Source organism: Sminthopsis crassicaudata, chromosome 2, assembly GCF_048593235.1.
Source record: "Sminthopsis crassicaudata isolate SCR6 chromosome 2, ASM4859323v1, whole genome shotgun sequence".
Classification (NCBI taxonomy): Eukaryota; Metazoa; Chordata; class Mammalia; order Dasyuromorphia; family Dasyuridae; genus Sminthopsis; species Sminthopsis crassicaudata.
The window spans coordinates 63,691,220-63,716,674 of NC_133618.1; the positions used below are offsets into that span (position 1 = coordinate 63,691,220).

Consider the following 25,455-nt stretch of genomic DNA (forward strand, 5'->3'; position numbering starts at 1 on the left):
AAGTTAATTTGGATTGCCTTGGATCACTGAACTGCTGAGAAGAACCAAGTCTGTCATAGTCGATCATGCACAATCTTGCTGTTATTGTGTACAATGGATTCCTGGTTCTGCTTATTTTGCTCAGCATCTGACCCTCTTCTTTATGTATTCATACCTCATTTCTTTCCACTAGACTGTCAGCTCCTTAAGGGCAGAGATCCTGTCCTATAACATTTTTTCCAATATACTCCTTCGAGCTATAGAAATGTATTGATTGATACCTTGGTTCTCAGAGTTCAATAAAGAGTCCTTTCGGATGCAGCTTTCCTATTCTCATTTTCCTTCAAGGGCCAGCACTGTCAACTATTTTTAGGGAATGAATAATTCATCCAATAAGTCTATTAATGGCCTTTTCCTGAGAACTATTGTAGGGAAACAATATGAAAGAGTGTTTTGTGACCCAGTTCACTTCTTTATCCATTTAGATTCTGCAGCTTACTCTCAGGTTTTCTAGCCAAGTGTGGCATCTAAATTCAAAATGAACGTGGGCCAAACACCTCCCTTTGAATCACAGTATCCTAGCATTTCAGAACTGGAAGGAATATTAGATCACAGATTGCTAGAGAGGTAGTGTGATAAAGTAGATTAAAAAAATAAAAAAGCACTAACTGAGTCAGGAGATCTGGATTCATTCCCGACTCTGAAATTTTCTAGTTGAGGTGTCAGAGAAAAGATACTTACTCTGGGTTTGAGTTTCCTGATCTATGAAATGGCTAAAGAGATAGCTATAAACCCCTAACTCACCATGTGCTTATCATGAATAAATATTACATAAATATAATCTAGTATTGGTAAAATGCAGGCTGTCTCAAAAACCCCAGTGTCATTTTATATTTTAATAAAATTAAAGTTTAGTGAATTTAAAACTGTATTGGGGCTTCTTTCTAGGAAAACCTGTGTAGCTGAACTGATAAGACAGAGAGTCCATAATCAGTTCATTGAAAATTTTATTTAGGGATATAAAGTTTCCAGGGCATTAATGAGGGTGTAATAGATGTTTTCATAGTAGTACATCAGTTATTAGAATTGAAAAGCTCTTCATGATATAAACTGCTTGACTACAAAATATAGAATGTTAGAGTTGGAAGGGCTCTTAAGACATTAGCTAGTTTTATCTCTTCATTTTACAGATGGAGAAACTGAGGTCTAAAGAGATCAGGTTTTCAACGATTTCAATAACACAGTAATTATTGGCCGAGATTCTGAATAGTAGGTAAGCAGAGTAGCTAGATTTAGAGCCATCTGACACTATTCATGGGCTCATTCCTCTTCAGAAGTGAACTACATGAATAGGTCTGAAATTAAATAGCATTAGCATAAAATTTTGTTAGCATCTCAAAATGAATAAAGATAAGGAGATTGATTTTAAGGCCATAATGAAGCCTGAGAGATAAATTTAGATAAATTTGAAATTATTTAATGTGCCGTATGCTAGGAGCTGGCAAAAGCAGTAGAATTTGTGATTTTCTGAGTAGTTGAGGACTTAGATAAACTTGTTTTCTAAAATCATCTTCATAAATATTCAGGTGATGGATAGATGTAGTAAATATGGAGAAATATGCAATTATTCGTTGCAGTTCTCAATCAAATATGTCATATCATTTTCTTTCAGTGTTATAGAGGTAGCTTTAATGCTACATATTTTCTATAGACATACATATATATATATATATATATATATATATATATATATATATATATATATATATATATATATATATATATATATATATAAAGATGGAGGAAAAAGGGAAGCTACATAGATTTTAAGCATTCTGAGGACATAAACTATGTATAAACTTTCCCCCCCTCAGAACCTAGAATAATACTTTAAATACATTAGGACATTTACAGATGTTTATCAAATTGAATTGAATTGAATTTCATAGCTGGCTAAAATTCAGGTCATATCACTTCTCTGAAGTGGCTTTCTTCTCTGTAGTTGGAGAGAGGTATTATACAATTTCTGAAATGCTTTCTAGTTCTTCTATTTTATATTCTAAGATTTATTCCTATTCTAACATTCTACTTCTAATATCTCTTACAATTCGATATAAGATATGAATGTTCTATAGATGCTCTTAAAGTGTCTATAGTATACATACACACACATATAGTATCACTCATGATACTAAAGTAATAATCTGAAAAGTTAAATTAAATCTAAGGAAGTTCAAACACATTAAGTAGCCTGGGATATGGCATATTTAAAATCTTAATTTGTCTTCTGCTTAGATATTCAATTGATCGGCACACTGACCTCGACAGATATTTCAGTATTGGTCAAGAAGATGGTTTTATTAAAACCACAAAACCTCTTGACAGGGAGGAAACAGCCTGGCTCAACATTTCTGTCTTTGCAACTGAATTCCGTAAGTATTCTTTTTAAGAGTTTTTGAATGATCTTTAATGAGGATTATATTTCTATGCATATCTATGCACCATTTTTTGTGTACAAAAATATAAACATAGCTAGCATTAAAAGTTTTCTCAGTCCTAAACATGCTTTTCACCCTTGTTCCTTAGTGGATAAGGATAAGGGAACTGGTATACAAAGAAATTATCTCTTTTCTGCTGGCAGAAATGGCACAAACTTGGCAGTTAATTGTCCCTGAGGTGATACAATCTCAAAGTTTAATCTTCTAATATTCTAGATAAAATTTTGATGTCTTATTCCCAAATATGAACCTGTCAAACCTAGAATCACTCCTGGATCATTCAATCAGCATACTTTAGGAGTCTAAATAAGGGTCATGAACTATATGAAAAGAGGATCTCTCTTTTTTGGAATTGAAAGTCTTCATCAAATAGCCACCATGGCAAAAGGATGAGATTATTTAATTATTCCTAAATTGAAGTTTAGAATTCTTTTATTCATAGCCTACACCAACCCTTTTAGATGACAACTCTTATTATATATTGTCTAAATGACACATCATTGGGGTTGACTATGTGGTAAATTTATGGAAAACCCTTAAGGAAGCGCCTGGAGACACCTCCCTTTCTCTTAATTGTGTATATATTTTTTTCTTCCAGACAATCGACACCAGGAAGCTAAAGTCCCAGTTGCCATTAGAGTTATTGATGTCAATGATAATGCTCCCAAATTTGCAGCCCCATATGAAGGCTTTATTTGTGAGAGTGACCAGACAAAACCTGTTTCTAATCAGGTATATTTTACATCAAGTTATTGAACAAAGATGAAAGAAGTTCTTTGATAGGGTTTGTTGGTTATTTTTATTTCCTTTCTTTATTAGAAAGAGTAGGGATTCTGAAACTTAGTTAATCCATCAACAACATTTCTCATTTGCAAAAGAGATGTTCAATAAAAGAGAGATGGTGAATTTACTCATTTGTTTCCTGATCAGATTATGTCTAAGGTATTATTTTGGATTCCACATTGAAATATCTGTGTGGACAAGCTTTAAGGTATCTAAAAGGATATAATAAAAATAATAAGGACATTCAAAATTACATCATTCTTAGACTAATTGAAGGATTTTAGGGAATTTTATCCTATAGAGAAGAAGTCTTGAGGGAAGTGTGATATTTGTTGAATTTATGAAAGACCATCATGTGAAGAAGAAACGAGGCTTACTCTGTGAAGATCTAGAGGGCAAGACTGAAAAGTTACAAAGAATTAAGTTTCACTTCAGTATAAAGAAGGCTTCCTTATAATTAGATCTTGATGAAGATGCATGACCCATGTGATAAGAAGGACCATATTATTGGAATTCTTTAAGGAGAAGATATCTTTAAGAGATATCATAGAAGTGATTCTTTAATTGGATTGGGGGCAAGGAGTATAGGGTGAAATAGATGGTCTTTCGGTTTCTTCTGTATCTGATATGTGATTCCATTTAAAAACATTGAATTTGGTAAGACTTAAAATAAATGAGAACCTAGTAAAATTCAACAAGTGATCTGTTCTCTAAACATGACTTGTTCCTTAGTGGATGGGGGTAAGGGAACTAGTATTCAAAGAACTTTAAGTAATTTACTATTTTTTTTTTCTTTTAACAGCCAATAGTTTCCATTAGTGCTGATGACAAGGATGACACAGCCAATGGACCAAGATTTCTCTTCAGTTTACCTCCTGAAATTGTCCATAACCCAAATTTTACAGTCCGAGATAACAGAGGTTTGTGTCAAAGTTCAATTATATTAGTATTCTATATCTTATAGCCCTCCCCAAAAGATATGAAATGACTCTTATGTTGTAGAGTACTTAAATAATTTTTTCTCCTCACAAAACTTCAATCTCTCATCTGAAAAAACAAAACAAAACAAAAATCTCGCCTAAAAGCATGGGGCCTAGAAATGAATGACTCATCTTTAAATAAGTCAATACAAAAAGAGATATGATTTCCTCATTTTCAGCATACCTTCTTCTTGTACCAATTATAGCCCCTGGCTCTGCCATAGTAATCAGTGTCATGAATTTATAGGGAAGTTTAGCCTAAAAAGAGAAGATGGAAATACATGGAGACTTTCTTCAAAAGTGTGAAGAGTTACCTTTTGGGGGAAAAAAAAAAAGTACTAGATTTATTCTCTTTGAATCCATAAACCACTGGGCAGGAATATTATAGAAGGAATTTCTATTTATATATGACTTGGTTTACATAATGTCTTGGGTCTCTTCCAGTGCTGAGCTTCTGTGATTCTTGGTTGCTGTGGCCAAATAGTGAATAAATAAATAAACGAATAAACATTCTTACCTGGTGGCCAACCTTCTGGTGAGAGGCTTTATGCACTTAGCTAGGCAGATCTCCAAATGACAGACACCATTCCATCTTTGGACCCATTTTTGAGGGTTTTCCAGGTTAGCAAGACTTGCCAAAGACTATGATGCATTGATGGTGCTTAGAAGGTCACCTTCATTCAGTTATAAATTATTAGAAAAGAGATTTCTTAGGATGTTCCATGAATAACTTCCTATACTGTTTTTTTTAAATCCTTCGTCTCTGTTATTAACTGGCTTCATGAATTTAGAAAAAATTATAATTACATTTTATTAAATACAAAATAGAGGGTTGTTTGTAAGTGGTGAGGATTAATAACACCTTCCCTTCTTCACAGAAATTTTAGATAATCTAAAAAAGCTAGATGATATAGTGAATAGAGATGTGTACTTGCTGTCTGCAAGACATGAGTTCAAACCCTGCAATACTTTGTTATCTGAGCTAGCCACTTAACCTTTACCTGCCTCAATTTGCTAATGTGTCAAGCAGGGATAATAATACACCTATCTCCTAAAATGATGTGAAAATAAACATGTTATTTAATATTTATAAAACATTACTTTAAACCAACATATAAAATTATTTATTAATATTGTTATCATTAAATTTGATACCAAAACCTCATGTAATTAGAAATCATTACTCTAGTGCAAGGGATTATTATGATGATTATGAGTAGTTAAGTTTGAATTAGGTTAGTTGTAGAGTGTACAGGAGATGTTCGACTTTATATATATATATATATATATATATATATATATATATATATATATATATATATATATATATATATATATATATATATATATAATGTATGTATATATATATATATATAATGTATATGTATGTTTATATATATATGTATGTGAATATTTATATCTATATCTGAAGTGATTCCTGATGTAAAGTGAACACCATTATAAAAACATAAATAATCAACCTTTTTCAATGATCAGTTTGGTACTTCTGGATTTTATTTCTACATTGAATTTACTTTAAGCAGAACACATCTGTAATGCTGTCTCCATTGACACTAAAGATTGTTGAGGATATAAATCTTAATGATCACTAGCCTGGATGTGTGAAACCATCTCACATCAGCTTACAAGAAGTGGTTTTTCTGTTTCTTTATCTATTTCGTGTCCTTTGTGGATGTTCTATGTCTCATATGTATTTTATCTTTCCTACTAAGTACTTGTAATATTCTACAAAGCAAAATGTCTTTACCAAAGCAAGTCATCTCATTAATCATTTTACCAAAGAATAGACTGGCTAATTTATGAGAGTTTCTTGGTCTGCTTTTATTCCGAATACTATACTAAGTATTTAAAACACTTGTTCTAGTAAATGAGAATACATATGTTAACCTAGTTTAAGGGCTGTATTTGTTCTATTTGGTCCTAGGGATAAGAACTAGAAGGGAAGAGTAGATATTATAAAGAGAAAGATTTCAATTCAATAAGAAGGAAAAAAATACCAAAAACTCCTAGCAATCATATATGCAAAAGTGAAATACTAGAATGAGTGTCTTTTTTTGGAAAACCTTTAGAAATAATCCAAATGTTTTCCATCTGCCTGGGGAGTTTGGAGGTATTATCTCTGTTTAGGTCTGAATTAAACTAGGTTTTATAATTCAATACTGTCACTCTCCAGGTCCAGTTTCTTTATGAGCAACACTAATCACTATTTACTTTATAGGGTTTTGAGCATTTTGAAACTCAAAATTTGAGTTTTTGTTGTTAATTTTCTATAGGAATTAGTTTTTGTTTATATTTTTGTCACATCTTAAAATAAAAATCAAACCCTGTTATGTATTGTTATATATTGAGTGTTTAAATCACTCAGTATTTTATCTTTGCCTCCCTTTTGCTTATAAATATGGTAATCCTAAACTAGAAACTCCATTTTGTGGGAATTGCTAGGTGAGTTTTTATTTTTATAATTTTTAAAAGAAAAATGACTTTATTAACTGTGGCAAACCATTAATGAAAACTCTAATGTCTGGTGTTATTACAGAGCTTGAAAGTGAATATAGTTCTATAATTATCATTTAAGAGAGTTCCTTTTGACTGGGCTTCTCGAAGTAATTACATATTGCAGTAATCCTAAAGAAGTAATCACATTTTCCATCTTATTCATAGACAACTTTGCTATCAAGCTTCTCTGTACTGACTGTTTCCCATTGAAAACATAAGATAATGGGTTAGCTCATGCTGAGCTAGCGCATCCTGTCCCTTCCTTGCTGAGTGTTTACTCCCATTATACCATGTAAATAAACAGCATTGTGCTTGCCTAAATTCTACATAAGCATTTGGTATCTTGAAAAATAAGAGAGCAAAGCCATTTTAATGCATACAGGCCTTTTTATTTTCCCTGCACCAAATCCCTCTTCTCTCCATTCTCTATTTAATCTTGTACTGTTCTTGATACTAATCTCCAAAGAAGGATCAGTGGAGAGAATCAGAGTAGAACACTTAGATGCCTCTTCTCTATGCAAAACCTTCATGCAATCATATTTTTAAATGTATGTGTATGGAACTGAAGAGGTAAGGAACTCTACTTTTAACATAATGGAAACAGCTCTGAACAAGAGGCAAGAAGAACCTACTTCAAGATCTAGACCTGACACTTATTGGCTATAGGACTATAGGAAAGTCATGTAGGAATAGCTTTGGACTGTAGAAAGAGCATGGCTTCTGGGTCAGAAGACTGTTGTCTTATACAGAAGAATAGTTGTGAGAATTCCTTGATCTGCTATTATGATGACTATTCTAAGTGTCTAAAGCATTTTTTTTTCCTTTTAAATTCAATTGACACTTCCTACTTGTGCAAACTTGGACAAGTTGTTTGCTTGGACTATGACTATCTGTACCTCAATATCCTCATCTGTAAAGTGAGTGTGTTGACCTAGGGAGCTGAAGTAGCAGTTCTTGTAGAAGGCCATGAACTCTGAACTTTAATGTCCTTTATAAAATGAGTTGGTGATATTTATACAGTGTCCTCCACAGTGTAGTTGTGAAGAAAGTACAGAGCACTAGTAAGCTATTTTAAAACAAAAACAAAAACAAAACAAAACAAAAAACCAAAAAAGGCAGGCTTGATTTTTACCAGTGCAAGGGACTCCAGGAATGAAAAGTCCATTTACATTTAAAGGACAACAACTACACTGCTTTTAGAGAGTTATAAGCGAAGTGACTTATCTATGTTTACAAAGCTAATACAACCACAACCAAAATAATAATAATAAGAAGCAGGAGGAGGAGGAAGAAAGGAGGAACAGAAGCAAGAGAGAGAGGAGGAGAAGGAGGAAAAAAAGGAGGAGGAGGAAAAGGAGAAGGAGAAGGAAAAGGACAAGGAGAGAAGAGAAGGAGGAGGAGGAGAAGAAGGAAGAGCTCAGGTCTCCCTGATTTCCCAGTTGTTACCTTTCTGCTGTTATAATTTCTCTGAAAAATGGTAGTTTTTATGACATCCCCCCAAATGGTAATCTTTTAGAGGTAGCTAAGTGATAAACTGGGTAAAATACTAGACTTGGTGTCAGAAAGAAAAGAATTCAGATCTTGCCTTAGATACTAATGAACCTGAGAATAAGAGAAATCTCTCAAGCTTTCTGTTTTCTTTCTGTAAATTCAGATAGTAATCTTATCTTCCTTTCAGTTGCTTTGAGCATCAAATGAGATAACATATATAAAGCATAAGATGATGATGAGGAGGAGGATGATGATGAAGATGGTAACGAAGGCAGGATACACATTTTTTATAATACTGAGGCAGGATGTTGTAATGAAGCAAGTATTCCAATGACTAATCATGAGATCTAGACATGAATTTCCTTTCCACATTGGGGAAGATACGTCATCTCGCTGGTGGATCAATAAATTAGGCTGAAAGCTTAATCTAGTTCAATGGCAAACAGTCAGATTTAATAAAGCAGATGTGACCTTAAGTGTCAGACACAGAAGGATGGGCTTCAGAATTAGATAGCACTCCTGTCTTCAATGTCTTCTTTCCTGATCAGATCATTTCTAAAATACTTTCTTCATTGATGTGCTTCCTGTATTTAAGAGGGATATTAATAAGCTGGAATATGTCCAAAGAACCGCAAACAATGTTTAAAGCCATTATTCTTGTCAAGGGTCTTTTTATGTCTGTTATCTCATTTGAACTCATAAGACTTGGTGATAAATAGATCTAATTTGATTGATGAGGAAAATGAGGCTGAGCCTCAGTGAGTTAAAAAAAAAAAAGTCATATAACTACTTAATGAGTTTCCTGACTTCCATTCCTCTATTTGTTCTACTAAACCAAATGACATTGCTCCTCACAGTAGAGAATAGAGATTCTTGAAGTTTAAGAAGTTTTTTTTGTTTGTTGTTTTTTTTTTTTTTTTTTTTTTATTTTGTCCAAGTATCATAAATCAACAACTTGTAAATTTTTGATGGTTGATGTCCAGGTACCCTTCCACTCTGATACTGTGTTTTATTTTCCCTTTTAACTATAATATGCCATGTTCTAAATTCCTTTCCAGTTAACATCCTAGGATAGTAAGATACTATTCTTTTTTGCATATAATCTAGTCTCCTTCTATCTTTAATAGTGTTGATTCAGCTTTATGTTATTCAAACTATTATATTTTCAGATATCTTCCAATTCTTAACTTTCAATATTTTCTGTGAAAGTCAACAAGAATAAAGATTGGTTCTTAATTTTCTTTTTTTCATAGTTATTTGGCAGACATTTCATATTCCTCCTTAACATTGTTTAGGCTTAATTCTTCTCTTGATATTAATGTCAGTCTTTATATTTTAACTATTATATGACCATAGGCAAGACACCTAATCTCCTTGAGCCTAAATGGGAAAATGGGAGAATTTAACTAGATGACCTCCAAAGCCCCTCCCAGATCTATGAGTTATGTCATAGACTAGGAATTATGATTAAGTCCCATTTAGACAACTGGGTCCCTCCTCCATGACCTATCTTGTTCTGAGTCTATTCATTTTTATCATCAGAGACAGGATACTGAACTCTACTATCAAAGCCAGTTGGGAAAATAAGAGTATAAAGCATATTATGATTGTCTCACTTTGTGAGAATGGAATGAGAATGTATATGAAAAAAAATGATGTCTACTAATTATGGGACAAAACTTTATTTAGGCAAAGATACTTTTAATACATATGTCAGAGGCTCATTGCTTACATATAGAGCATAAATCATGGTTTGTTTTTATTTCTGGTTCATTTGTTCTTATACAAGTGAAATATGGGAACATCAGCAGAAAACTTTCCCAAAGAGTGAACATTGGCTCACTGACATTCTTGTCTGCTTCCCTGGCCCAGATAGCACTTGGAAATATCCTATCCCAATAGTACCTATAGGGTGTCAGTTAGTTCCTCAGAAGGAAACACTCTTAATCAGTACTGTAATGTGCACAGCAAGGTCTCATAATCAATTCCATACACAACCAACAAACAAAAATAGCAACAAAACCTTTCTTCCATTTCTGGTAGAGATCTATTTTCCACATGAGATTCATATCAAAGCTAGCAGGCATAATAGGACTAAAGACTAAAGAATCATTTTACTTATAACTGGAAGGAACATAAGAGACACTCTAATCAAAGATTAATTTGTGTTACTGATGAGTAAACTGAAACCAAAAGAGGGGAAATGCCTTGTCCCAAGTCATAACGGTAAAGTCAAAGACAGGATAGGAATCTGGGATTTCCGATTTTTAATGTCAGGGACTTTCCCAGGGTAGTTGAGGTAGATAATAGTTGAGACAAACTTGTAGATCATAAATGTCAGCTTATAGAGTTCAAATGTTATTTAGTGAATACTGATTAATCACTGAAAATTCTTGAGAAATAGGAGAACAGAAAAAAATAAACAGATTCCAACTTAGTTATGGACTTAATTTCTGGATTGAAAACACTTTCAAAGTAGTTGCCATTTCCCAGTTTACAGGCTGTCCCAAGAAACCTGTGTGTTCTGTCTGGGACAATTTACAGGAATGAATTAGAGGCAGAAAGAAAGCATAATTATTTACATAAGCTAAAATGGAGAACATTAAAAGACATCTGCCATTTTGATCTGCCAACACATCCTTGTCCATATTGGAGCAATTAAAATAAACTTTTGCAAGACCATCTTGGCTGTCTTTAAATTATACAAGCAGAAGACCAGAAGTATCTCAGTATGCTATTTGAGGCTGCTCATAAAAACGATGTCCTCAATTTAGGGGGAAAAAAAAGATAGTTGCCAAGTATTCTAATCATGGTAAGCTTGATTCTGCTGTATGGACTCAGCCAAAATTCTTTCTAAAATGCTCTCATGTAACTGAATAAGCAAGGCAAACTTAACCCTATGAGTAATGGAATTTATTTTGAAGAATGAAGTAGGAAGGCAAACTTTTGAGAACAATGATATCTCTGTTCATGTATTCATATACACATACAATACTACACACATGTGTTATGAATAGACTCATATATTCTGAATGTATGCATACATGTATATACATGTGTTTCCTATTATATATGTGTGCCTGAGTGTATATACACACATGTATATCTATGTATGTATGCATGCATATTCCAGGGCAGCTAGGAAGCACAGTGGCTAGAGTACTAAGCCTAAAATCAGGAAGACTCATATTTCTGAATTCGAATATGGCCTCAAACACTTGCAGAATAATCCCTGGAAAAATCACTTCATCCTGTTTGCCTCAATAGCATAATCTGCAAATGATCTGGAGAAGCACATGGCAAACCCTTTGTATCTTTGTAAGAGTGCTTTAAATGTTGTCATGAAGAAAAAGACTTAACTAAACAGTGACAATTTATTCTGCTTGTGTGTGTCTGTGTATATATCTTTGTATACACATATCTTTATATACTCATACACATGTTTATAAATTCTAAATCAGCAAAAAAAAATTAAGAATCCCAGGCTAGAAGAAACATAAAAAGCCACCTCAATTAACCATTCAACAGTATTTATTAATAACTCTACTTATATGGCAACTACTATGTTCCAGTCACTGTGCTAAGTGCTTAGAAATATCGTTTGATCCTCACAACAACTTTCAGAGGATGATGCTATTGTTATCCATTTTATATTTGAGGAAACAGATGAATTAACAGTTCAAGTGATATATCCAAGGTGACACAACTAGTAAGCATCTGAAAATACATTTGAACTAAGATCTTCCTGGCTCTGTGCTCCTTTCTATTCATTTTGCCACCCCCTGTCTCTAATTTATTAAGCATCTGCTATATATGAGACAATATGCTTTGAGCACTGAGTGAGTATATCACTCATTATTTTCCTTTTTGAATGATCATCTAATATCTAGTGGAAGACCTTCCTTCATGACTACCCTCCTACTTCTTTATGTAAGCCATGTCGGTTAGACTCCATTTTTTTGGAAATTATTCTATGTGTTGAACCCAATTTCTCCTATCTTCAATATACTCTTATAATATACTATACTCTTAAAATGGCCTGTGGATTATTTGAATTAATCCTAATCTATTCTCATTTGACATTCCCATTAATGCTTAAAGAACACAATCATGAGTCTCTAAATCTATTTTTCCGTAGACTAAATATCCCTTATTCCTTCAAACAATTATTCATTTATAGTACCCTTACAATCTTAGAGATCCTCTTCTGGAAACATTTCATTTTATCCCTCCCAAAACGTGAAAACTATGTTTGTTTCTACTCCTCTGAGGCTTGAATTATCTTCCACAAAGTATTGAATAAATAATACTCAAATGCCTGCAAAGATTTTATGAACTTGAGTTTCAACTTAAAGTGTCACTTTGCCCTAACATCAAAGATCACATGCATCAGCTTCTTTATCTCTGCATTATTTAGATATGGTGCCAAGTTTTAAAACAATATAAGGAAACTATAGAGATCTACAAGTGGAATTAAAAAATAGTGATTAAAAATAGAATGCAGGCGTAATGAATAATTCCACTTGTTTTTTAAAACTTGGCAAGTTTGACCAAACTTGAGCTTACTAATGACTCGAGAAAACATAGCTTTACAATTCTAGATGATTAGAAGAAAAATTATAAAGACTAGAGAAGGAGTTTCTACCATTAATTATTGGAGCTTAGGCAAGTCATTTATTTATCTAGGCCTATTTTTTTCATCTATAAAATGAGTGAATTGATCATCTTTTAGACTTATTCTTTAGTTCTAAAGTCCCTTTTAGGACCAAATTATAGTAATTGTCTGGATAATGTAAAAATAACAATGTTGTTGTATATGGTCTTTGTTGTTGTAGAGTGATGCTTTGTGTTGAAGCTTACATTTTATTAAAGCATTTATCAACTATTAAATCAACTACAAAATTCCTTTCACTTGCTTTATTCTATATTGATTTCAAATCCACAAACTTCTATGTGTAAAGCAGAGGGCATACAAAAATGAAGGAGAAGGATATCAATAGAGAAACAAGAAAGAGGTAGAAAGGAAGCAGTGCTTGTACTATATATGGGGAAAAGGCTACAGAAGTAGCTACTTGGCTCCATAGAACATAGAATTACAGGACTGGAGTCAGGGCTCATCTCCCTGAGTTCAAATCTAGCCTCAGACGCTTACTAGTTGTGTGATTCTGGACAAGTCACATTACCTTGTTTGCCTCAATTTGGTCTTCTGTAAAACAGTCAGGAGAAGGAAATGGTAATATCTTTGCCAAGAAAACCTCAAATAAGGTCACGAAGAGTGAGACATGACTGAAATCACTGAATAACAAAAGCATTTACTGAGATAGAGTTGAGAGTGGGCAGAGATCAGATGGCAGTTGAGTTTATCTGTAATATGACATATGTGAAGGGGAGTACTGTGAAATGTGACTGAAAACAAGAGGGAAAAGAATAATATTTTCTGTATCAATATGCTTCCTTAGAAAATGAGTATGTTAGCACCTTTTGATGATGGGAAGAATGAGCAATTCTTCTCCAACACAGATTTCTCTACAGAAGATAATGAAATCAGATGATTGCCATGTTAGAACTGAGACTTTGTTCCTAGAAAAGATTTCTTCACTCTAGGGAGCATGTAAAGATGTGAGATAAACTAGTGTGCAATTACAATATAATATTTTAGGTCATCAGAATGACCACTGAAATCATCTTCCCCAACTTACCCTCCAAGATGAACCTTAATTATAATCTATTTTGACTGAAATGAAATCAATAAACAAGTGAAAAGAATGAAAAGTTTACATAAAGCATTTACTGTTAACTACCATGTTAAGCATTGGTATTGGTATGTTCTACTTTCTAAAGATCTATTATTGCATGCATATAGCTGTATTTTCTACTAAATCTTTTAAAACCTATCCATGAATTTGTAGTAGATGGGAACTTCCTTAATTGCAATCTCCCCAAGTACTACCTCCAAAACACATGTATCTTTTGCAATGCATTCCTGATCAACCTTCCTGAGATAAATTTTCCTAATTTTCCTAAATTTACCTAAGCAAATATTGGAACAAGAAACGTTCATGTCATTTTAGTTTCACAAGAATTGAATCATGTTCTATTGACCATAGCCTTTAAGACCTCAGGACTACCACTAAGGATATCATAGGGGCCAAAGAAGATAGCAATTAAAGTCTATCATATCTAGAAATGAATGGCTATATATATCTCTCTCTCCTATAACACTCAGGCAGTGCCCCACCCCTTCATACTTTTAGCCCTTTCTATAAGAAGTTCATTTATGTACCACAGTAGTGGGGAGAAGCACAGTCCTCCCTCTGGACTCTCTTGCCATATTTTTTTTTTCTTCCTTAGGATAATTATAGCTCTTTCTTTCTTCTCATAAAGTTACAGTTAGACTTGTTCCCTACCCATGCTAGGAAAAAATACATTTTTATCCCATCACCAGCTAAGGGAAGCTCATTAATGAGAATTTTCCAGAAAACCAATGTAAATGTATATGCAGAGATCTAGATGTCTCAGTTTTTCAAATTCATGGTTTCTATTTAAATAATTGAGTAGAAGAGAGAGAATAACCAGATATAGGATTATACTTTCTTTTCTGGTAGTTGATATAGGCAACTATATTTTTTAGAGTATATTTGCTTGTTAGTAGTTTATTATTTTAGGAAAATGCCAAGCATTTAAGTTGAAAATCCAAAGGATTCTTACATCAGTGCTCTGTAAGAATAGAGATCTGATTTTACAGAAGAGGGCACTCTTTTCCTCAGTATGGGTTTTAAGACAATCATATCTTAATAGAGGTTTGTGATAAGCAATAATGGATGATATGGGGGGAAAGCCATCCCTTTGTGTTTTACAAACGTTAGCAGTGACCTAGTCAGTCCATTGCCATGGCTGTAAGCAAAACTGCTCCATTTAATAGAATTTACCAGGACTTGTGCTCTGCTAGAGTGATATTTGAGGATTCAGTCAACCTCCAAATAATGCTGACATATCAAAAAAAGGACTCAAATTGTCTAATTATTTCTTCTAACACAGTATTAAATAAAACAACATTATACTGAATAGTTATTTCTAGAGTAAGAATTGGGTTACAAATGGGAAAATAAGCTGAGAGGATCTTAGAAGAATTAATGGCACCAGGACAGAAATAGGAACTGAGGTTATTGTTAGATATCTAATATGGATCTAGTAACATTAGACTGTAATCTGGTTATAATATAGAACTGTTATGATAGTGATATGTTAGTATAGCTATTTGTTTGAGAGATATATTTTTTCATATTTCCAAAACTGATGTGCCTTAACTTTCCCCCAGATTTATTTCAAGTACTAATATTAATACATGTAAAATGATAAGTGTATATCTGATATATAAGGAATATGAAGCTTGAAGAATTATTTAACTTGTCAGTGGTGATATAACTAGTAGGTAGAATAACTTGAATTTGAACTCAACTATTTTCACTTCAAGTCTGGTGTTGTTTTCCTTTCATTTTATGTCTCTAATTCCCATCATCCCCAATGTTTCTGGTCCCATCACCCAATTTGGTAATTTTATCTATTGAGTTATTCAGCTTATAATGTGCTTTTTTCTTGGTATTTAAAAAACAACAATTATGCTTTATACCAGATATTATAAATGGACACTGAGAACCTTTACTCAAGAATTATGAATGATTTAATCAATTCATGCTTTTGAAAGCATTTGATTTGATAATATCAGAATTTCTGAGGGGAATCATCTTAGAAACTTAGATTTAGGTTTTCCTGAAAGAACCACTCTACTATGACTAGCTGGTGGACCCTAGAATTTATAGACTGTTTATTGTTCTCTGTGACTGAAACATCGAGATTCTGTTTATAATTGATATTTTCCTAAGACAAGTATATATCTTTATGCCATCCAATCTCTTCCCCTACATTCAGGGAAAAAAAAAAAAAAAAACTTGTACCAAATATGAATGGTCAAATAAAGCAAATTCTTTAATTGGTCATATTTACAAAATGTATATATCTCATTCTGGCAGTCAGTACACAATTTCAGTGCCTGTTATATATCAGTTATGTGCTAAACAATAGAGATAAAAAAGAAAAAGTCAGTCCCTGCCATCAAGGAGCTCACAATTTAATGAGGGGGAAACAGGTAAACAAATATGTACAAACAAGCTGTATGCAGAATTCATAGAAAATATTTAATTGAGAAAAGGCACTAGAAATAAAAGGGGATGTGAAAGGCTTTCTGAAAAACATAGAATTTTAGCTGGTAATTGGAACCCAGGGAAACCAACAGGAAGATGAGGAAAAGTAGTCAGACATAAGAAATAGCCAGAAAAAAAAGCCTGGAGATGAAAAATAAAGGATCCCAAATGATATTCCATTTGCAGAGTGAAATACTGACATATCTTTTGGTATTGGCCTCTACAAAGAAACTCCTATTTATTCATCCTTCATCTTTCCATGAAAACTAAGTCTTTGCAGTTCATGATTCACATATGATTTTGTTAAATTCAAACATCTTTTCACAGAAGAGGAAACTGAGGATCATGGTGGTAGAAACATAAACAGGACAGTAGATAAAATGTTGGATTTGAAATTAGGGAGACAAGATTTTGAATCCTGCCTCATTGAGAACAAGTCCTTATCCTCCTCTTTCAGACTTATGTTCCTTATTTGAAAAATGGAGTAATGATAACATTTGCTGCATAGGGTTTTTTGTGAGGAACAAATGAGATATAAAGTGCTTTACCAAACCTAAAATATCATTTAAATCTTCTTTCCTTCTTATCTTCTTCATCTTCATCTTTGTCCTCATTCTTTTCATCATCTTCTTCCTCTTCCTCATCTTCTTCTTTTTCTCCTTCTGCTCTCCTTCTCTTTTTTCTCCTTTATCCCTTTTTCCTCATCCTTCTCCTGTATTCTCCTTCCCTTCCTCCTCTTCCTCCTCCTCCTCTTTTCCACCTGCTCTAGAGTTTTCTTCTTCCTCCTATTTTTTCTCACTTCCTCTTCTTTCTTCTCCTTTTTTCTCATCTCTCTTCTTCCTCTTTCTCTCCTTTGTCTTCCTCCTTCCCTTCATTCCCCTCCTCTATTTCCACCTCCTCTGTTTTCTTCTCATTATTATTTCAAAATTAATTATTGTTTTTAAAAAATAGCAGATCAGACAAATGATAAACTTAGGACTTATGATGCCAAATCCAGTCCTTTCTTATCACCAACTGCCTTTTCTTCAAAATGAGAGGCAAACTCATCCCTGCAATAAACCAAAATGTATTAAGCATCTACTATAAGCATCATCCTATTCTTATGTTAAGCTGTATAATTCTTAAACTATTTGAAAACCTAGCAAGTTAGGCAATTTGAAGAAAGCATGCAATTCTGGCAAGTTTTAACAGACATGATTTCCATAAAGATTTATAAATTGACACATGTTGGTGTGTTGTAAGTCTAGGCAATAACTGATTGTGCAGACACATCCATGATTATTATTTACACACAAGAAATAATGGAAAGTTACATGGAAATAAAGTAGCACCCATAGAAAAGAATAATGAAATATTCACACTTTGTTACATGGAAATGACAACTCTCAATATAACCTTGAGACCTGGCTGGTAGGAGGCTACAATGAGAAAAAAAAAGTGTTACTTTGAAGAGTTGTGTAAAATATGATACAAATATGAACTCCAATTCTACAATTATTAACAATGCAGGAAAATATGAGAGAGAAACCTAAAGAGAGCAATATATATCATGGTTATAAATAAATGGAATGTATTTCTTTCAGAATTTACCATTTGGAACTATTTTATATCTTGAAATTAACTGTACAGTAACTGTCATAGTAATAAAGTTCAAGAATCTTTAAATAAAGCAAGTATGTCTTGTTTGTAGGCAGCTAGCTGTATAGTACAAAGAGTACTGAATCTGGAGTCAGGAAGACCTGAGTAGAAATTCCGCCTTAGGCACTAGTAGTTATAAGAATCTCAGAAAGCTACTTAACCTCTGTCTGCCTCAGTTGAAAGATGGAAATACTGATAGAATCTATTTCTCAGAGTTACTGTAAAGATCAAATGAAATAATATTTTTTTCCTCTTTCCCTCTCCCTCTTATTTGCAATTGAATGTCCACCTGCCTAACATATAGTGGTGAATAACATTTATAAACTAATGACATTATGAATGAGTATCTTCAGATAATGTAGAGAAGGCCTTTATTCCATCCCAGGATGAACTACATAACCTCTGATTTTTTTTTTTTTTTTTTTGCCAACATTGATATTTTGTCATCTGCTAAATAAATGATTGAATTAATGAATTGATCAGTCATTCAATCAATATATGAAGAGATAAATGAAAACTAAACTGCAATTCTCTTTATATTTTGGATAATTCTCTACATATTTTAGAAAAAATATTTAAAAAAAAAGAATGACATTCTTTTTTATGCCTCATTCAATTCTTTGCTGAACTTAATATGGTGAAAACTAAAGTTCTTTATATAAAATTATTAATCATAAAATAGTCCACTAAAAAACCTTATTTATTTTACCTCTAAGAAAACTGAGGGTAAGACACCAGAATTGATTTACCTATGGTTTACTCACTAACAAGAAATTAGTGGCAAAGATAACACAAAAATAATTAGTTAGTCGCCCTAGGAATTAGGAAGTGCAATTATCTACATTTTATATATGAGGAAAGTGAAGGAAAGAGAGGTTAAAAAACATGCCCCATGCTGCTAATTAGTTTGAAAGCCAGGACTAAAATCCTGGGGTCTTGCAACTTCCAGGTTAGTGCTCTTCTGTCATACATCATTTTATTGATGTGGGCAATGACTCCTAGAGATGAGCAATTACTTTTAGTGAGTCACATAGTGAATATGTAGCAAAAACAGGAGGAGAATCCAACTTTTTGAATGCCCAGCCCAATGTTCTTCTAATTAAACTCTCTTGTTATATATTGTAAAAAATAGCATTAGATATATTACTGTGACTGAAAAAATCAACACCTGGAACTTATAGAAGGTTTTTCCACAGAATAATTAAAGCTTCTTATTGAACAGAGATCTTTCATAAGAAGTTGCAAAAGAATAAATTTATCTTCCAAGTTTATTATAACATAAACAACTTAAAGAGATAGCAAAGCATCTTTCTTCATCATGAAAGAGCAGTTTGAAAAGGGAAGTTACCATGGTAGAATATTTAATACCTTAACAGATAAGATTTTTATATTGGGCATTTCTGCTTAATTAAAAATAGCTAATGTGTATATAGTGCTTATTGTGTACCAGACACTGTTCAGCCATTTACAATTGGGTACACAATTATTGTTTCATTAATTCTTTTTTTTTTATCCTTATGAGAAAGGGTCCAATAAGCAGAAATTCCTAAAATTAAAAAGAAAATTCACTAAAATAAGACATTTTATAGAACTTCTACAATAATAATAATAATATTTTATATTTAATGACACTTTGTGCCAGAAACCATGATAAATACTTTATAATTATCATCTTATTTGATCCTCACAACCACTTTAAAATAGAGATGTTATGATTATCCCTATTTTGTAGATGAGGAATAAGGAAATATTCACACTTTGTTACATGGAAATGACAGAGGTAAATAGAAGCTAAATTACTTGCCCAGAATTATATAAATAATTTAATAAATATATAAATATTGTAATAAATATATAAAATATATATATAAAATAAGTATCTTAAATTGTATATGAACTGAGGTCTTCCTGATTCTAACCCAATCTACTGTGCCACCTAGCTGTCTCTGCTGCTTTTATAGAGAACTTTCCACAAAATGTCCCTATTAAAAAAAAAAAAAAAGTACTGTAAAAATTACTATTTCCACTATGAAAAAGAAAAAAAGAGAGGCTCAGAAAATTGAAGAGGTCACACAGAGATTGATCAAAGTCACACAATTATAAGGTATTAAGCTAGGATAAGAATCCAGGAGTGTCCTGTTTCATTACTCATTTCTTCTTGTGTGATAGGTATCCCACAAACAGAACCATAGTTTTTAATTAGTATTTAAGTTGGCACACCATTTGAGAGTTGGCCAAAGTAGTGTGTTGATAATAAAAAAAGAAATAGAATAAGTAAGACTTCTAGCATGCCAGGTAAATATGAAGACTTTTATTTGGGAGGGAAAGACAGGATGCATAATGAATAAGAAAATGTAGATCAAATTTATGTCAAATAAGGGACCTGTCTGTGGATAGGACTATGGATTCAATGGAATAGATCTTGAGTGGAAAAATTGTCATCATAACAAAAAACTAGCTTTTCTTAGCACAAATATATGCCTAGTACTAGGCTGAACTGACACTGCCTACATGTATATCCTGTATATGGTGATTAAGGAGACTGACATGGATTGAGGGACTCACACAACAGAAATGATGATATTAGACTGCCAATTAAACTGGTCAAGGAAATCCAATTTCATATGTTTGCACTAAGATTTAATTCAATTCCACAAATATTTACTAAGCATCTATAGGGTTCAGTGCCTGAAGCAAAATGGAAATATCAAAGAGTCAAATTCAGGCTTCCAGTGAGGGGAAAAATTAACAATTAGCACTATCTGAAAGCAGAATGGAAAATCTTGGAAAATAACATTTTCTTCTTTGGAAATCTTCAAGAAAGACTAAATGACCAGTTATCAAGTATTTTGTAGAAGGGATACTATGTTTCCTATATGTTGAGTTGGAGGTCCATGTAAGTCCCCTCCAATTCTGAAATTCCATGAATCTGTGAAGAGATCTGTGTGGGAGATGGGGGGGGGGGGGGCAAGGGGTTATTCAAAATTTAAAAGGATGATAGTTCTTTGTCCTCTTGTCCTAAGGAGTTACGCAGGGGAAGACATTAAACATTCATAAATCGCTAGAATATAAAAGAGGAACGTGTAGAAAAGTGTTTGGTGAACTTTCACTAGAGAAGCATGGAAGGCTTTCTGGAGGAGTTGATACTTGAATTACCCTTTAATTGATGGTACCATAGGAAACTGATAGATGAGACAGACATCAGGGAATTAGAGAATATGTTTCAATCTTAGTAAACCAAAAAAACTCAGTAATTCTTAGATACTAAGACTAAGGAAGAAGTTAGGCAAATTTAAGGAATTAACCTCTCTATAAGGAGGAGAGGGACCTCCCATACTTCTTTCTGAATGCTAAAGAGTCATGACTGCCAGTCAAAGGGACCTGAACAAACCAAGAGTTTGCTTTTTCTTCACAGACAACACTGCTGGTGTTTATGTCAAACGTGGTGGTTTCAGTCGGCAGAAACAAGACCTATACCTGCTACCAATAGTGATCAGTGATGGGGGGATACCTCCCATGAGCAGCACCAATACCCTGACAATCAAGGTGTGCGGATGTGATGTCAATGGGGCATTGTTGTCCTGCAACGCCGAAGCCTATGTCCTCAATGCAGGACTCAGCACGGGGGCATTAGTTGCCATCTTGGCCTGCATTGTTATTTTGCTGGGTAAGCTCTGTCCTTCATTATCTGTCTGAATTGATTTATTCTTAATATGGGAGATTAATTTCAAGATCCATGACTTTCAGCCATTACATACAGGTGGTTCAAATATTTAGACTATTTGATATGAGCTAATAAGCACACTGTGTCCTGCTGTGCCCTAACCTATCCTTTGAATGATAAACAGGGAAGTGAAAGGCTCATGACATAATGAAAGCTGATTAAAGGAACTGGAGATCTTTAGCTTAAAGAAAAGATTTAGGGAAATATGATTACTGACCTTAAATATTTCCAGGGTCATCATGTGTGAGAGATTAAACTTGTCTCTTTTACTCTAGGGAGGAACTTAAATTATGGAAGATTTCAAGCCAGAATTAAGGAAAGAATCCTCCTAATCCTATACCCTAAAGTGAAACTTTTTCTTTCTTAAATAAATGACCTGAAATTCCCTTAAAAGTTCATGAAGAGCTGGAGGGACCTTTGAACCCAAAATGTTTATTAAAATATCAAACATTTATAAAGATCCATAAGGTTTTTAGAGCACCATTCTCATAACACTGAGAGATAAGTTAGAAAATGCCCCTGTCTTCATTTCACAGATGAAACAAAAAAAGAGGCATAAAGGATTCACTCTGTTATATATGACTCACCTGAGTTCACAGACCTATGTCACACACAAAACTGAACACATTTTTTTTTTTTTTTTTGGCTCTGGAAATTTTCATTTGTAAATTTACCCTAACTCTTTGTATTAGAATATAAAATATCAATGTTTCTTCCATTTACCTTTTTCTTTTTTAGAATTAAAATTTGGAGATATCCCAGCAGCCTCTTTCTAATCTATTCACTTCACCTTATACATAGGAAAACTGTCAGGTGTGCTACAGTGAAAGAAAGGTCTTCCTAATAATTAGGAGTGTCTTAGTCACAAAGGAATAATGGATTTTCTTCTAAAGACTTAAGATCAAATGATCAATCAGGGGCAGCTAGGTGGCGTAGTGGATAGAGCACCAGCCTTGAATTCAGAAGGACCTGAGTTCAAATGTGGTCTCAGACACTTAATACTTCCTAGTTGTGTGACCCTGGGCAAGTCACTTAACCCCAGCTAAAAAAAAAAAAGATCAAATAATCAATCATGCACTAATCACTTATAAGGATTTATTATATTCCAGACACTATAATGAGAATACAATTAAAATAGGAAGAAGAAGCAAAGCCAACTTCTGTCCTCAAGGAGATTACATTCTAATGAGAAGAGATAACATATATCAATCAGAAAAGATAAAATAAATGCATAATATATGGAAGAGATCTATGAAGCTATTTCTTTATAGCTATTAGTTGTTGCTCTATGACAGAGAGTCTAGATGTCTTAACTTTCCTCCCTTTAATTCAGATGCAGTGATAGAAAACAGGGTACAAATATGTGGGAGACATGTAAAGAAAATTGAGAATGTAAAAAAAAAAAATTCTAGCTTCACATCTTCTTTATCTTTCTTTGTAGTTATTGTCGTGTTATTTGTGACCCTGAGAAGGCAAAAGAAAGAACCACTAATCGTCTTTGAGGAAGAAGATGTGCGAGAGAACATCATTACCTATGATGATGAGGGTGGTGGAGAAGAAGATACAGAGGCTTTTGATATTGCAACTCTGCAAAACCCTGATGGCATTAATGGATTTATTCCCCGTAAAGATATCAAGCCAGAGTATCAATATATGCCTAGACCTGGGCTTCGACCAGCTCCCAACAGTGTTGATGTTGATGATTTCATCAACACAAGGATACAGGAGGCTGACAATGACCCTACAGCTCCTCCTTATGACTCTATCCAAATCTATGGCTATGAAGGACGGGGCTCAGTGGCTGGCTCTCTCAGCTCCTTAGAGTCGGCTACAACAGATTCTGATTTGGACTATGATTATCTACAAAACTGGGGACCTCGTTTTAAGAAACTAGCAGACTTGTATGGTTCCAAAGACACTTTTGATGATGATTCTTAACAATAAAGATACAAATTTGGCCTTAAGAACTGTGTCCAATATTCTGAAGACCCCAGAAGAAATGTAAACAGGTATTTTTTTAAAATCAAGGAAAAGGCTCATTTAGAATGGCAACATTTTACAGAGAGGATCACTTTAATAAAAATGAGGACCTCCCAGTGGTAAATACTGTGAAGTACCTTTTCTCCCAAAAGGCAAACAAAGAAGTTGGTTATCGACTTCACTCCAGAGAAACCACTTGCCGTGCAAAATATTTAAGTGAAGGAAAATGTTAACAGTGGACTTAGCAATGAAGGGATTTTTTTTTCTGTGTTATGAACATCTAAACCTTTAAGTCAAAGAAGCTTCCACAAAATTAAAAAAAGGACAACAGTTCTGAGCTGTAATTTCGCCTTAAATCTATGGACACTCTGTACGTAGTGCATTCTTAAACTTGAAATATATAATATTCAGCCAGCTTAAACCCATATGATGTATGTACAATACAATGTACAATTATTGTCTCTTGAGCATCAAACTTGTTACTGCTAATTCTTGTAAATCTTTTTGCTTATACTTTCATCTTAAACTAATACGTGCCAGATATAACTCTGTCTTGTTGCAGTGGGAGGCGCCCTATTTCTATGTCATTTTTAATGTATCTATTTGTACAATTTTAAAGCTCTTATTTTAGTATACATACAGATTTCAGTATTCTGACATGTAAGAAATGTTACAGCATCACACTTATATTTTATGAACATTGTACTGTTGCTTTAATATGTGCTTCAATATAAGAAGCAACCTTTGAAATAAAAAAAAAATGATTCTTTTTTTAATCCTTGTTTTTGATTCTTAAGCATTTAAAAGGAGCCCCATGTTTCTAATGTCCCATTTATAGTTCTAATGGACAATTGTGACCTTTTAATAGCCCTATTTATTATCTGTTTGAAGTTTGTCTGTTGCCTTGTTAAGTGTTTATTTAAAAAGCAAATACATTTTACAAATGTTTTTTGAGAAAATTCTGTAATGTCGTGTGAATAATTTTGTACCCTCTCAGTAGAAGACTTGTGGCTTCTTTCAGAGCACAGATTCTAGGAGGAGATGATGCTCTGGACTGAGGGTTGGTTCTCATTTTACAATATATGTTATGTAATGTGCATTTATATTCTATCTTAGCAATTCCATGATTATGTAATAATAAGGCAACGAAGGTCCCATAATCTTCCATATTTGCAATGGAGGCTTCATTGTCTTGAATGAACTCCTCTGGTATACCAGAAAAATCTTAAGTCTTGCCCCATGTGATTACAAGAGCCCCTCACAATGTTCCACCTGGCAATTAGTTTATCTGAATAATAATTATGACTCTAGCATTTCAAGATCTTTTTGTTTTCCTGCTGTAGAATGACCTCATCTTAGAGTAACATGGCATTTAAATTTTTAATGAAAGGTAGAAATTTCTTTCAGATTTGCTATTTTTAGCATTTTTAATTGAATGAAATTATCTATGACTTTTTTTAAAAATATATTTTATTTTAAGATGGGGCAAGGGGGAAGGGGACCAGGATAGGCTCAATGTATCAGCTCAGCTCTGTATACGTGTCTGCAGTCTATTGAAACATTATATAGCTTCTTGGACTATACAGCTCCTTCCTGATGCTTTACTGCTCTGGAGAATCAGAGAGGAAAGATTTAAATGGAGCTTGAAAGGACACAGAAGTATG

At 33.3% G+C, this 25,455-nt stretch overlaps 1 protein-coding gene across 1 annotated transcript in view; it reads left to right on the forward strand.

Annotated features, from left to right (window-relative positions):
- CDH11 (cadherin 11) overlaps positions 1–24,565 on the forward strand; it is a 210,240-nt gene extending 185,675 nt beyond the window's left edge. Inside the window, exons 9-13 of the mRNA XM_074286558.1 lie at positions 2,275–2,411; positions 3,076–3,209; positions 4,063–4,180; positions 21,503–21,754; positions 23,253–24,565. Of these exons, the coding sequence (XP_074142659.1) occupies positions 2,275–2,411; positions 3,076–3,209; positions 4,063–4,180; positions 21,503–21,754; positions 23,253–23,749 (1,138 nt within the window). The 3' untranslated portion in view covers positions 23,750–24,565. The remainder of the gene's footprint in view (positions 1–2,274; positions 2,412–3,075; positions 3,210–4,062; positions 4,181–21,502; positions 21,755–23,252) is intronic.
- The last annotated feature ends 890 nt before the right edge of the window (positions 24,566–25,455 follow it).